This window comes from Thermobia domestica, chromosome 2 (assembly GCF_964235325.1).
Source record: "Thermobia domestica chromosome 2, izTheDome1.hap1.1, whole genome shotgun sequence".
In the NCBI taxonomy this organism is placed as follows: domain Eukaryota; kingdom Metazoa; phylum Arthropoda; class Insecta; order Zygentoma; family Lepismatidae; genus Thermobia; species Thermobia domestica.
In genome coordinates this window covers 130,339,100-130,354,534 of record NC_137455.1, presented here as the reverse complement: position 1 = coordinate 130,354,534, position 15,435 = coordinate 130,339,100, and the positions used below count along the sequence as shown (strand labels likewise).

General features: G+C 35.8%; 1 protein-coding gene across 1 annotated transcript in view; it reads left to right on the top strand.

Moving 5' to 3' along the window:
• The window catches only part of LOC145679737 (calcium and integrin-binding family member 2-like), a 127,906-nt gene that overhangs the window by 102,229 nt on the left and 10,242 nt on the right, over positions 1–15,435 (top strand). The window contains exon 3 of the mRNA XM_081750301.1: positions 6,170–6,317. Coding sequence (XP_081606427.1) covers positions 6,170–6,317 — 148 coding nt within the window. The remainder of the gene's footprint in view (positions 1–6,169; positions 6,318–15,435) is intronic.

The following is a 15,435-nucleotide window of genomic DNA, read 5'->3' as shown; positions in this document are numbered from 1 at the left end:
ATATAGGCTAGGATATAAAGTGGTTTTCGAAGTATCTTTCACGCAGCTACCTAAAACTGAGGTCTCAATAGGGGCGCTGTGATTTTTAAAATAATCGGAAAATTTCGCGAATTTATGGATCATGATCCATGTATCTGTTGTCACTCAAAATCGTGATCCACTTTTAAGACAATGACACACTAATCATGGATCTAAGGTAATTTAGGTGCGAGCCTTTTGAAATAAAAGTTTGCGTTCTCTTTTTTAATTAACTTCAACTAAAAAATAAATAAAAGTTAAATTATTATTGTTATGCACAAGCATTTTAGTCCATTCCTATGTTTCAGTTCAAATGCCAATCAAAGCAAAGACCGCAAATAATTCTATAGAATCAAAATATATCAAGATCCTCTTGTACCAACAGCAAGAGGGCAATTGCACAAAACTCTCATAATACTGATATCTTATAATGAAGGAAAGACTTCTTTGCGCAATAATAAAATTCATGAATACATGCTTATCTTACGGGACCGCGCCAACCTTGTCGTTAACGATCCAAAATGAGATATGTCAAAGCATCTCGGGGTCGATCCCGCCAAGCCTGGACGCCTCAGGAATGTGTCCAGGCTTGTCGTTGGCCAACCTTGTCGTCAGCGACCCAAAATGAGATGTGTCCAAGCTTGTCGGGATCGACCACGACAAGCTTGGACACCCCAGGAATGTGTCCAGGCTTTTCGTCGTCCAACCTTGTCGTCAACAACCCAAAATGAGATGTGTCCAGGATTGTCGGGATCGATCACGACAGGCTTGGATACCTCAGGAATTCGTTCGAGTCTGGCGCAAGAGGATAAATTGAGAAGTGTCCAAGCTTGTCGTTGTCCAAGCTTGTCGTCGTCCAACCTTGTCGTTGTCCAACCTTGTCGGGAGCGACCAAAATTAAGTGTCCAGGCTTGTCGTCGTCCAACCTTGTCTGCGTCCCTTATCTTACATTAGAGCCTGAATCCGTACTGTTAAATATATTGTATTACCGTTGCAGATTAGTATTTTGGTGAAAAAAATTGAAAAAAAAAACACCTACCCCGTGGGAGTGAGCGAAAAATTTGGCAAATTGAGCAGACAATTTTTTCTTCTTTCTGGTAGCTTCCCTAAATGTCACATACACCAAGTTTTAAATTAAATTTAAACAATACAGATAAAGTTGCAATTAAATCGTTATAATATATTATTGTATAGTTCCCTCGTGGCTATATGGTTAGCGCACACGTCTTCTGGGCGGGAGCTCATGTGGTTCGGGTACCATGTTGAGTTGTAAGTCCATGTCTCATATAGACTTGGTGCTAAAAGGGGACGCTAAATTCCAATCCAGCCAATATTATGGGACGTTCAAAGTACAAGAGAATCAAGTTTAATTGCGAAGGTTGTGAGAAAAAAAGACATGAAGTTTGTGTGGTTTACTTAAAGTACTTTGAAAAGTTAAGACTGTTTTTTACGTTATAAGAGAGGCTTACAATATGTGGATGAGAATATTTTATTTACATAAAAAAAGAAAGAAAACAGATAGACGTCTTAAATATGAAATACGTATGTCCAGAATGACCAAAAATGAACTTGGTTCACTTGTGCACGTTTAGTACTATACCACATTACTATAGACAGGGGTAAAAGTAGATCTGAAAAAGTAGGGGAACGCATGATGTCACGCCGTCCCCTGTGCCTATCTTTGCCTATTGTAATTTTATAGGAAGTGGAGGGACGCATAGATATTTTTTGGAAGTGGGAAGACAACGTCCCCCGCACTCCCCTCACTTTTACCCCTGATTGTAGAAATACACAAGTATTAATACTCAAATCTAAATATGGTTACAATCCTTATCTTATTTTGAAATAATTAACTTGAAACAATAGAGTTTTTAATTTGCAATTAAATCGTTACAACAGGCTTTACATCGGCAAATTGTCTGCATTCTAGTGACATCTACTGGTGTCAGGCAACGCAAAGAGATACCTATTAGCGTAACTGTTTACTATTAGGAGTTAACGTGATGCATTGACATGTTTGTGTTTTATAAATAGGAGTTGTTTCATTCAAGAGCATTGAGTAAACAATCAACATCGAATAATAGCAGGAAAGCTAAACTTGATAGATCAGCTCTGGTAAAAATAATTACTTTATATATAAATGAATTTTTTATAAATGTTATTTATACTTGTAATATCTTAGAAAAATATCATTGCATTTGCCCCCTTAAAATTACAAATGATCTCGATGTATAATGTAAATAATTATATGGTGAGTTTGTTTCGAAATACAATAGTTATTGACAATGATAGTAACAGTACAATAAGAGTACAATGTATATGGGTATTTAGAAATCTTTGATGTTATTGCTCTAAGTGTAATCTGTGAGTAGGAAATAGATATATGGAATTTGGATTTATATTGATACTCTCATGAGGATATGGAATTTAGTGGAATAAATACATGAATAGTAATCAGTGCATTTATGTTTGTTGGTGTAAAAGCATTTAGGCATAACAAGTTAGATAAGATGTTCTATTGGATTTGACAACAACAAAATTGATAATATAGGCCTATATTCATGCCATGGAACAATACATATACACGCCATGGACATACACAAACATAAAAATATAAAAATGGATGTATATGTGTTCGTGTATGTTTCACTATAATTCTAGAACACCTGGAGCAATTTTAATAAAATTTCGTACACATATTACTTGGAGCTGGGAGTCTGGAAAAGAGTACTGTCGGGATAAGACTTCCTTGTGCACTTAGAGGGGAGTGATAGGGGAGACCGACCAATATTAGTATCGAATTCATAGTTATCGGGATCCATGAGCTGATTGGTGATAGTTTCGACGCCCTTTAAGCACAAGATCAGCCCCCCAGTAAGGGCAACATTCCCTAGGACACTCAGGGGGAGTAGAAGAGGTGACATACAAAAATGATCAAAAACATCCGATATTAGTGTTGAATTCATAGTTTCCGGGGTTCCTAAGTTGATTGGTGACACTTTTGGTGACTGTCAGATATGATTTAATGATTTATTAAATATACTGGAGTGTCAAAACTGGATCTGTGCTAACTATCTTCCAATGTTTCAAATCCAATAGAACATCTTATCTAACTTGTTATGCCTAAATGCTTTTACACCAACAAACATAAATGCACTGATTACTATTCATGTATTTATTCCACTAAATTCCATATCCTCATGAGAGTATCAATATAAATCCAAATTCCATATATCTATTTCCTACTCACAGATTACACTTAGAGCAATAACATCAAAGATTTCTAAATACCCATATACATTGTACTCTTATTGAAATCCATCTTAATATGATAATTTGTTTACACAGTCTCATCCCTAGCAACTAACATTCATGTCTAGGCATGTGCCAACTTCTATAACCTTTGTTATCCATACTCCATAGCCTCATTCCCAACACTCTCCCCCTTTCCATAAATTGAGACAAACTTGATTACCACAAAAAAGTATTATTATTATACCGAACAACTTAACCTAATTCAGATTATAAGAACAAATATGTGGATAACTCACGTAAACTAGTTTCTTTCGAATATACTATTCCTAATCACAATTAATTAAGACCGTTGCATTTTTATCTAAGATTCTGTTTCACTCAAATCGTTTACAGATCATCATTAGTTCCTTTCTTCTTTTTCTTACCGACCGTCATTAATTGATTCATTAAATACTTAATCTGATTCTTCATCTTCACTTGATTCTCAATTATTAACCCAAGTTGATCCTCCATTTTCAATCCACTAATTGCTTTTTCAATCCCACTTCTCTCTTCCACTTCCTGCCCTCTATAATCCATATTCTTGCCTTCTGATTGTTTGAGAAATTTTGTCTTCCATCTCTTATCATCCAGGTAAGATTTAGTTGCCGATAATTTTGGTTTGGTACCGTTTACTTCTTCTGATGTAGAAGGTGATCTTGGAAAGGAGTCTGTAGCCTTAGGGCTAGAAATATACAGTTGAGCCAAATCTCCAAAAATTATGCTAGGTGAACTATTTTTAAGTTCATCTTCACACGTATTTTCACCATTAGCCTCATCCACAGATATCGTATCCAATCTTATGATGTTAGCCAAAGTATTTAATTCGTCCAGCTGTTGTTTATCCGTATTATCGTCCACTTTAATCGCCTCCATAATTGATATCGGTGGCTTTTGATTATCTTTAGAATATGGAACAGTGCCAGATTGACAAACTCGAGCGAAATGGTTTTTGCGATTGCAATTGATGCATTGTTTTCCCCAAGCTGGACAATTTCCTTTCCTATGCTGTCCTCCACAAAACTTACAATGACGTATGATAATAGGTAATGCTTCGGTAGATGAGACTGTAACTTGTCTTTGGTTCATCCTTCTGTGAAATACCTTGTCCTCTTCCTGATGTATAACATTGCAATATGAATTTGATGACGATTTAAACATTAGCAATTGTTTCTCCGTACTGTCCATTGTTTGTGCTATCTCTATTGCTTTTTGGAAAGTGAGATTCTCAGTATTCAATAATTTCCGTCTAATTGCTTCATCACCAATACCAAAAACAAATTGGTCCCTTAAATTATCCTCTAAGCAACATTTATAATCACAGTAAGCTGATTGTTTTTTCAGTTCCAGAACAAAGGAAGGTATAGATTGGCATTGTTTCTGTTTAATGGAATGAAATTTATACCTTTCAGAAATAACATTAACTTTTGCAGCATAATGTTCTTTCATAACTTTTACAATATCCTGATAAGATCTACTGGAGGGTGATTCAGGCCAACAAATATTGCATAACTCTTCGTATGCTTCTGTTCCCATGACTGTAAACAAAGTGGATATTTTCCTATCGTCAGGTATTTGTGCAGCAATGCACATGTGTTCGAATCTTTCGATATACGATTGAAGTCTATCATTTTGGATATCCAGAGGTGGAAAACTAGGGATTGCCGACATCTTCACAGCTTTAAGCGTAAATTCTTTGATTCGACTGCGCCAAAATGTCAGATATGATTTAATGATTTATTAAATATACTGGAGTGTCAAAACTGGATCTGTGCTAACTATCTTCCAATGTTTCAAATCCAATAGAACATCTTATCTAACTTGTTATGCCTAAATGCTTTTACACCAACAAACATAAATGCACTGATTACTATTCATATATTTATTCCACTAAATTCCATATCCTCATGAGAGTATCAATATAAATCCAAATTCCATATATCTATTTCCTACTCACAGATTACACTTAGAGCAATAACATCAAAGATTTCTAAATACCCATATACATTGTACTCTTTTTGAAATCCATCTTAATATGATAATTTGTTTACACAGTCTCATCCCTAGCAACTAACATTCATGTCTAGGCATGTGCCAACTTCTTTAACCTTTGTTATCCATACTCCATAGCCTCATTCCCAACAGTGACCTTAAGTTCAGATTGAGCTACCATTTCTGGTAAGACCTCACTACCACTACTAGAGGGAGGGGAAGCGGAGACATATAAATGATCGAAAAAGACTGATATTAATGTCGAACACATAGTTTTCCGGGTCAGGAAAACGTCTGATCGTTTGAAATGACTTTTGGAAGATAGTTTGTACCCACTTCAACCTGGGTTGTTTAAATCATATCAATTTGACTAAAGGAGTATTATGCGAGGGTTGAGTGTTTCAATATGTATGTCAAAAGTAGAGTATATTCTGTATTTTCATCATTACACCTTCAATGAGATTAATATTCTAAGGAGGAAGGGGCCGTATTTCCACATATCTATTCTACCTGTGCGAAGAACGGGCACTTCAGCCAGTATAAAAATAATAATAAGGGAACTCTCAAACTCAGGGGGGACGGCAATTGCTCGCCTTGCTCTTCCCAAATTACGCCCCTGCTGTGAGAGGGCACGCCTAGGTTCCGGTCCGGTCCGTATAGGCGAAAAGACCAGTGTTGTTTTTGTTTTCCATATTTATTTAGCCTAGTTTTAGGAACAGCACATACAGTACCTACTAAACTGGATTTCCGTCACATGCTAAGAGCATACTAGTTTCGAATACCTCCACAGTAGCGCTGTGTCCAGTCCTCATTTTAGCTCTAACTTCAAACTCATTGTAAAGTGCTGCTATCTTTTGCTTTCCAGGAGAACCCGTTCCGACGCAGGATCTGTGAAGTATTCTCAGTGGATGGTTCAGGCAATCTTACTTTTGAAGATTTTCTGGATTTGCTTTCTGTGTTCAGTGAGCAAGCTCCACGGAAAATCAAGGTGTTCTACGCTTTCAAAATTTATGGTGAGTGCCTCGGGGAATGTTTACCTAACATGAGAAGGAGGGAAAAAGGGATAAAGAGAAATGGGAAATGGAAACAGATTCATAAAACGAAATCGGATTCGTGACAGTGATATCTTTTGCTGTTATTTGCGACTTAGCTTTTTTTTTAAAAAAAAAAATCTTCACCTTCCTTCAGGAACCTGTCTATTCTAAAATTGTGCCACACCACTACAAAACCTAGAATGAAAAGAAAAAAATCTACTTTAGACAAAATAAATAAATAATCAGCTAGATAGTGTGGAAAAGGATTTTTTATCAGATTAAGAATCTGTATGGGAAAATTACTCTGGGATTGAGCTGCTTGAAAACGCAACTAAATTGTATACCATGAATATTCGAATTGCATAATAATAATTTAGTCTTCATGTTTTTTCTAGACATTTTCAAACACACATTTTAAGGTTAACTGAAACTTTTCTTGTTGAAGGTTTTACTCTAGATTGTCAATTTTAGCTTAACAGGAATACCGGGCTAAACAAGTTGTATATGTGATCCTATGTTTCATCCTCGGGTAGTTCTAACTTATCTGTTTCGAAAAGTGACAGACCTAATTGTACAGTATTAAAATAATTATTAGACTTTAGTCCTATATAATTTTCCAATGGTTAAAAAAGGGGTTAATTTGTTATTAAAATTATCTACTTAAGTGTAGAAAATTTGATCAGTTGAGAAAGAAATAGCGTTAGGCGTTTGCCATATTCTCAATACGAAATTTACAGATGAGCCAATAGCAAAAATTTATTCGGAATCTTTTGTTAGCAAGTATAACCGCCACCAGGTTATAGAAGGATTTTTTGTGGACACTCTGTATATTTCGTAAAGACAGTGATCATTATTTTCGATTTATACTTTATTCTGCAACACATATAAGTTCTTCCTTTGGTGGGAATTGCTTCTTTCCCACACAAGTAGACAAAGAAGTCTTTCATCGTTTTCTCATATGTATATATATATATTTAAAACATTGCTTTTAGTGAGAACATTTCAGTTAGTCAGATGTTCCTACTGGATACGAAACACCGGAATTTGAGCCTCAGTTAGTGACTGATATTCCTAGTGTAAACAAAACATTGGAATTGGAACCTGAGCTAGAGACTAACACTCCTAATGAAAAGGAAACGCAGAAATCTGAATTCCAACCAGAGACAGGTATTCTCAACCAACCTCGTAACAAATCTGACAATGATCTTATTCATTCAGAATCAGGTGACACCGCTTGTAGTACTGGTAGTAGTGAAAATTACGAACATATGATTGTAGACGACAGAGGTCGTAAGCGCACAAACCACAAAGAGAAAAAGCGTAAACGAAGTTATAGTTGTAGCAATAAGCAAAGATACCAAGACCAGATGTTAAACAATACAAAATTTAAAGGGAATCAGAACCAAGATCGCACACGAAAAAATAACAGATACAAAAGACAGATAAAGAATAACAGATAAAGAAGTCGTAAATCACGGCTACGTAACCTGAGTTACCACAAACGAGAGAGGAACCGCAACTTGTGTAACAACATTAAGCATAGATTTGTACATAGAGGTAACCGCTGTAGGAATAGACGAACAAACCGTAATTATCAAAGTAGAAATAGTAATCATGGGAAAAGAAAAAAAGGGGTAACCAAAACATTGTATATTGATACAAATTTTTCTTACAGGGAAGCGACGTATTTCTTTTAGTCTCGGTTCAGACGTGCAGAAAAGTCTGTTGCGGGCCCGCAACAGAAAACTCTGTTGCGGACCCGCGCGAGCCGGAAATACATTGGTTTTTATCATTCATGCCACACGTGCAGACTTTCCCGCACGACTCTGCTGCGGGCCCGCAGCGGGCGAAAATTGAGTTGCGGGGACTGCTGGCTCGCAGCGAGTCCGCACAGGTGTTGCGGGTCGGAAAACCATTGCTGGCAATGAGGCAAGCCACACGTGCAGACTTTCCCGCGCCCGCAGAAATGGAAAGCGAAGAACTGAATGAAGAACTATTCATTAACGAAATACAAAAGTATCACGAGATATGGAATTTAAAGTGCGAAATGTATAGAGATAGAAATAATAATAATAATAATAATAATAATAATAATAATAATAATAATAATAATAATAATAATAATAATAATAATAAAACGAGATGCATGGAATAAGGTGTGTGAAACCTTATGTGAGAAATTTAATGTAAAAACAGAAGAAGAAAAAACAGCATTGGTATGCATGTATTATTATTACTTTTCAATGTAAAAATCTAATATTCATGTAGTATTTACACTTGATTTTCGTCGAGCGTCCCTTTCCAACAGCGAGGCTATGAATACTTTTTTGTGATAACAATAAACAAATACGCTTTGAGAACAAGCCTTTATTGTTAATACAGTTTCTTTGATAAGATTTCTTGTCACTCACTCCGGAATGAACCGACTGTTTATAACGTACGTTGCATTATACTTTAGGTCAAGGTCACGTATTATATAGCCTCTGTGCTCAAAAAGGACGCTGAAGTCCAAAACAACCATCAACATAATAGCAGAACAGAAAAGAAAGAAAAAAACATCGTTTTTCGGCTGACGATTGTTGTCTTTATTTGTTAATGTACTATTTTTTTAAAAAAAAAATAGAGTTAACACGAAAATTGTTGAACATCAGGGCACTGATGTGGTTAAAAAATAAAAAGCATGCTCGATATGTAACAGAAATATTTGTGTTTCTCGTACAATTCATAATATTGTGCACGTCGTTGCTATTCTAGAGATAACAACTGAATGTTTTCTTACATAAAGAACAACCTAAACAAAGTTATCTTGCCATAGAACTCTACCTCTGTCGCTTACAAAATAATCAACCCATCTGTTTCTGCTTCCGTTTGCTGCATTGCCTCCTTGTGGTGTGCTACACGTATTGGGGATTTCCTCAAAACCTTCTATCGTTAAATGTCACAATTATAAAAATGTTTCCTTTTTCTCACCTTAGAAATGGATTATTCGGAAACACTAAATCCATTATTTTTATTTAAGAGTTTACATTAAGAATTTCACATCTCCAATCTAAGCGAGTCCTCATTGAACGCTTTCTCAATATATAACGGGAAATGTCACTACTATAGGAATGAAATGAAATCCTTGAGTTTTACGTCGCACGATTATACCGGGTAGGCTAAAGGAAATGATGATGATAAATGAATGAAATGGTGCAATGAATAAAGTGGAAGGAAACGGGAGAACCCCGAGAAAACTCACGTACAATGGTGCTTCTCGCACCACAAAGCCCACTTGACGCAAGCTGGGATCGAACCAGAGGTGGACACTCTATCACTGAGCCACCGGACCCCACTACTATAGAAATCCCCCATCTTCCCTTCAAGAGAAAATTTTCAAAGACGCTGAAACCTGTGCTCCATTATTTTTATTATGAGTTTACATGGCGAATTTTATATCTCTAATTGAAACGAATTCTCACATTCGGTAATTTTTGAATAAATAAAGGGAAATTTTACTATTATTGAAACGCCCCCTCTTGAGCGGGATATTCGGGAAGTCTAAAAAATGTCTAATTTTTAATTTAAAGCCACCAACTATGTCAAAAAATCGAAATTAGTCACGCAATTGTTAAACTATGCCAGTGGCCACTAATAACATTTGAAAATATCAATGAATAGGTCTCCGAATGTTTAACTTTCTGTGCTCGTACAAATGATAATTAGTTAACATAATTAACTTACCTTAATGTAACAGCCAGAGCTCCTCCGTGGCCAAGCGGTTAGCGTACACGCCTTTGGCGTGGGAGGCGCGGGTTCAATTCCCGTCGGGACTTCATATGGTTCGGATTCCACGTTAATCAGTAGGACCACGTCTCATATAGCCTCGCTGCTGAACGGAACGTTAAACTCAAAATCAACTCATTAATGTAACAGCCAACATTTCAATTGGTGGTATCGCAAGTCTCATGAAAGTATCTTCTGCTTTAATTTTATCACTTATTTTCGATAAGAATTCATTAAATGAAGTGATGCTCATGCGAAAATAATTAAAGAACTTTTCTTCGTCATTGTGCAAATCAATAAACATGGAAGAAAATTCACCTTTCAAGCAGTCGTGAGCTTACGTACGGATGAACCCAGTATCGTCTCTGTTTCTTGCTTAGGATTTTACTGGCTAAGTGTACAAAAACAGCACGTTTTCTTCTTTCAATTTCTATCTTTATTTAACTGCAGCTGAAAATAAATGAGCTCTTTTCTATGTCTATGTGAAGTGGTTGGGCTGAGACGCCCGCACGAGAGACAACAAATAAAATGTACGTGTTGTCCTACCTGCAGCAGACTCGTGCGGGCGTCTCAGCCCAACCACTTCACATAGACATAGAAAAGAGCTGATTTTATTTTCAGCTGCAGGTAAATAAAGATAAAAATTGAAAGAAGAAAACGTGCTGTTTTCGTACACTTAGCCAGTAAAATCCTAAGGAAGAAACAGAGACGATACTGGGTTCGTCCGTACGAAAGCTCACGACTGCTTAAAGGTGAATTTTCTTCCATGTTTATCGAATTGCGCAATGACGAAGAAATGTTCTTTAATTATTTTCGCATGAGCATCACTTCATGTGATGAACTCTTATAGAAAATAAGTGATAAAATTAAAGCAGAAGATGCTTTCATGAGACTAGCGATACCACCAATTGAAATGTTGGCTGTTACATTAATGAGTTGATTTTGAGTTTAACGTTCCGTTCAGCAGCGAGGCTATATGAGACGTGGTCCTACTGATTAACGTGGAATCCGAACCATACGAGGTCCCGACGGGAATTGAACCCGCGCCTCCCACGCCAAAGGCGTGTACGCCAACCGCTTAGCCACGGAGAAGCTCTGGCTGTTACATTAAGGTAAGTTAATTATGTTAACTAATTATCATTTGTAAGAGCACAGAAAGTTAAACATTCGGAGACCTATTCATTGACATTTTCAAATGTTATTAGCGGCCATTGGCATAGTTTAACAATTGCGTGACTAATTTCGATTTTTTGACATAGTTGGTGGCTTTAAATTAAAAATTAGACATTTTTTTAGACTTCCCGAATATCCCGCTCAAGAGGAGGAGTTTCAATAATAGTAAAATTTCCCTTTATTTATTCAAAAATTACCGAATGTGAGAATTCGTTTCAATTAGAGATATAAAATTCGCCATGTAAACTCATAATAAAAATAATGGAGCACAGGTTTCAGTGTCTTTGAAAATTTTCTCTTGAAGGGGAGATGGGGGATTTCTATAGTAGTGGGGTCCGGTGGCTCAGTGATAGAGTGTCCACTTCTGGTTCGATTCCAGCTTGCGCCAAGTGGGCTTTGTGGTGCGAGAAGCACCATTGTACGTGAGTTTTCTCGGGGTTCTCCCGTTTCCTTCTACTTTATTCATTGCACCATTTCATTAATTTATCATCATCATTTCCTTTAGCCTACCCGGTATAAGCGTGCGACGTAAAACTCAAGGATTTCATTTCATTCCTATAGTATTGACATTTCCCGTTATGTATTGAGAAAACGTTCAATATGAGGACTCGCTTAGATTGGAGATGTGAAATTCTTAATGTAAACTCTTAAATAATGGATTTAGTGTTTCCGAATAATCCATGTCTAAGGCGAGAAAAAGGAAACATTTTTATAATTGTGACATTTAACGATAGATGGTTTTGAGGAAATCCCCAATACGTGTAGCACACCACAAGGAGGCAATGCAGCAAACGGAAGCAGAAACAGATGGGTTGATTATTTTGTAAGCGACAGAGGTAGAGTTCTATGGCAAGATAACTTTGTTTAGGTTCTTCTTTATGTAAGAAAACATTCAGTTGTTATCTCTAGAATAGTAACGACGTGCACAATATTATGAATTGTACGAGAAACACAAATATTTCTGTTACATATTGAGCATGCTTTTTATTTTTTAACCACATGAGTGCCCTGATGTTCAACAATTTTCGTGCTAACTCTATTTAAAAAAAATAGTACATTAACAAATAAAAACAACAATCGTCAGCCGAAAAACGATGTTTTTTCTTTGTTTTCTGTTCTGCTATTATGTTGGTTGTTTTGGACTTCAGCGTCCTTTTTGAGCACAGAGGCTATATAATACGTGACCTTGACCTAAAGTATAATGCAACGTACGTTATAAACAGTCGGTTCATTCCGGAGTGAGTTGCAAGAAATCTTATCAAAGAAACTGTATTAACAATAAAGGCTTGTTCTCCAAGCGTATTTGTTTATTGTTATCACAAAAAAGTATTCATAGCCTCGCTGCTGGAAAGGGACGCTCGACGAAAATCAAGTGTAAATACTACATGAATATTAGATTTTTACATTGAAAAGTAATAATAATACATACATACCAATGCTGTTTTTTTCTTCTTCTGTTTTTACATTAAATTTCTCACATAAGGTTTCACACACCTTATTCCATGCATCTCGTTTTTATTATTATTATTATTATTATTATTATTATTATTATTATTATTATTATTATTATTATTATTATTATTATTATTATTATTATTTCTGTCTCTATACATTTCACACTTTAAATTTCATATCTCGTGATACTTTTGTATTTCGTTAATGAATAGTTCTTCATTCAGTTCTTCGCTTTCCATTTCTGCGGGCGCGGGAAAGTCTGCACGTGTGGCTTGCCTCATTGCCAGCAATGGTTTTCCGACCCGCAACACCTGTGCGGACTCGCTGCGAGCCAGCAGTCCCCGCAACTCAATTTTCGCCCGCTGCGGGCCCGCAGCAGAGTCGTGCGGGAAAGTCTGCACGTGTGGCATGAATGATAAGAACCAATGTATTTCCGGCTCGCGCGGGTCCGCAACAGAGTTTTCTGTTGCGGGCCCGCAACAGACTTTTCTGCACGTCTGAACCGAGACTTAGTCTTTCTTTCAACTTACATGTATTCATTTTTCTTCCTTTTTGCTTTTAGTTTTTGATCAGAACACCTGGGTACGAAAAGAGAACTATACATTGTTTATTTTTTTAAAAAAAAAAAACATTTTTGCTTCTAGCTTTTACCTGTTCAGCAAAGAGCAGATAACACGTTTTTCTTTCTTTATTTTTATAAGATAATCGCTGCATTTTCGACCATCTGTTTGTCGACGGATAATGCGCGACACACAGCTGATTCATTCTTTTCTTTTCGCTGTCTTTGCTCACTGCCGTACCTCATACATCAAACTATTTATCAATGTTGCAAACCTTATTAATAATTTACTTTTAGTTAATGTCATTATTTTTTTAGATGTTTTAATTTAGGATTTTAGTTAAAACGCATTCTACATACGTAGGGGAATTGCATTTTCAAAAGCAATTCGAGCTAGTAGCGCAGCTCCGTACCTCAGCCAGTGGGAAGATGTTTTGGTCTTATAATATATTGTTATTAAATGTTTTAAATTTTAAAATTCTTTTTAGAATCCCTTCCCACTTTCCAAATTCTTAAACATGTTATCACACGTATGACTCACAATTAGTTTGATTTCCTTTTAAGAAAAGGAGAATGTATAGATAAGAAAAAATTTAGTTGTTAATTATATATACCGTATATTTTTATATTGGTCATTAAAACTTAGTACGTAATCTCATGCGTAGAATATGAAATTTTACACTTATAATCAATGTTAAATTTCTTTTTCACTGTTAATCTTAGATTTGCGTTTTCATTTTAATAGTAACCCTTAACTAAGTATGCGTATTCTTAGATTAAACTCTTTCAGTATATTTTATCGTTTAGTAATATTCTAGTGAACATTTTAGTGTTTATGAATCGTAACTATATTGTGTACTTGTATACTAATGTGTTGTAATGTTTATTTTTTATTTTAATTCTCAGAAAACTATATTTTAATCACAGTATGTCCCAAAACTATTTGGAATTTATTAGTAAGATTGTTATCGTTATGCAGGATTTTTTAAATCAACATGGCCAAAGGTTTTGGAATACAAATCTTTAGGTGTCAGCCATACTACCAATGACGGATGATTTTCTTCAAAAATCGACATGGCCCATTATTTATGAGGTTTCAGCCGTCTCAGAGATATCGATATAGATCCCGGAAAACAAACTTATTTTCTTTCTTCCCAACAGCATGAAGCCATAACGTTTTATGAAAATTGCTTTCTATTATTTCGTATGCTCGATGACTGAATTTTAATGTGTCAATAAAACCATTTTGAATATTTGTAGCGAAGATGCCTAAGGAAGCTTATTACAGCCGTTTTGTAGGGAACTTAATTTTTTATGTTTCAGGCCGGCCAGAAAGTTGTAATGTCGTTGACTATATTTTTGTGTTTGTATCCCATGTTTTTCTTTTAATTGGTCTCATGCATTTTGTCTTATAGAGACGTATCTTTACGATGCTACGAAAGCAGTTGTATTTTGTGTGTTTACACATCCTTTTCTAGGTGGAAGACACGTTATGTTCCAGGGAACATACGCGTAGTTTACTGAATATTAATGTTTATATTTTTTTGTTTTGTACAGAAACATTTTATAAGTGCCTATGGTTGCAGGCCTTTTCACGTTTCTAGTTTTGCCTCGATGACATATTTTGTGTGTAAGTACGTGTAGTATTACACATTTTTCCCACCTATAGTTTTGGTCAATTCATGGCATAATAATAACCGTTTATTTTCAGGAATGTTTGGACGAGTGAGTCAACTTCCTTGATTTAGACCTTTGAAAAACTTGGATCAACACTGTATAGTTTTCAACGCTTTATTAATAAGTTCTTTTGCAGATAGTAGCCACCTATTCTGGTAATCCTACAATGTTTACGTTTTTGGAAGTGAACAACAATTATAAATAGCCCTTTTTCAGGTGAAAAACCATTCAACGTTTATACACGTAAGTCTCACACCATCTGACAGTGTTGCCAACTAACTGATTTTAAATTTTTGGTGAAAAACCTAATTTTATTCATATGTCACTAGACGGCCAAGGGTTCTCAACCTGTCTACGTGTGCACTTAACAGATCGTTCCCTTCCAGACACCAAATCTATATCCGCCACCAGGTTATAGAAGGATTTTTTTGTGGACACTCTGTATATTTCGAAAAGACAGTGATCATT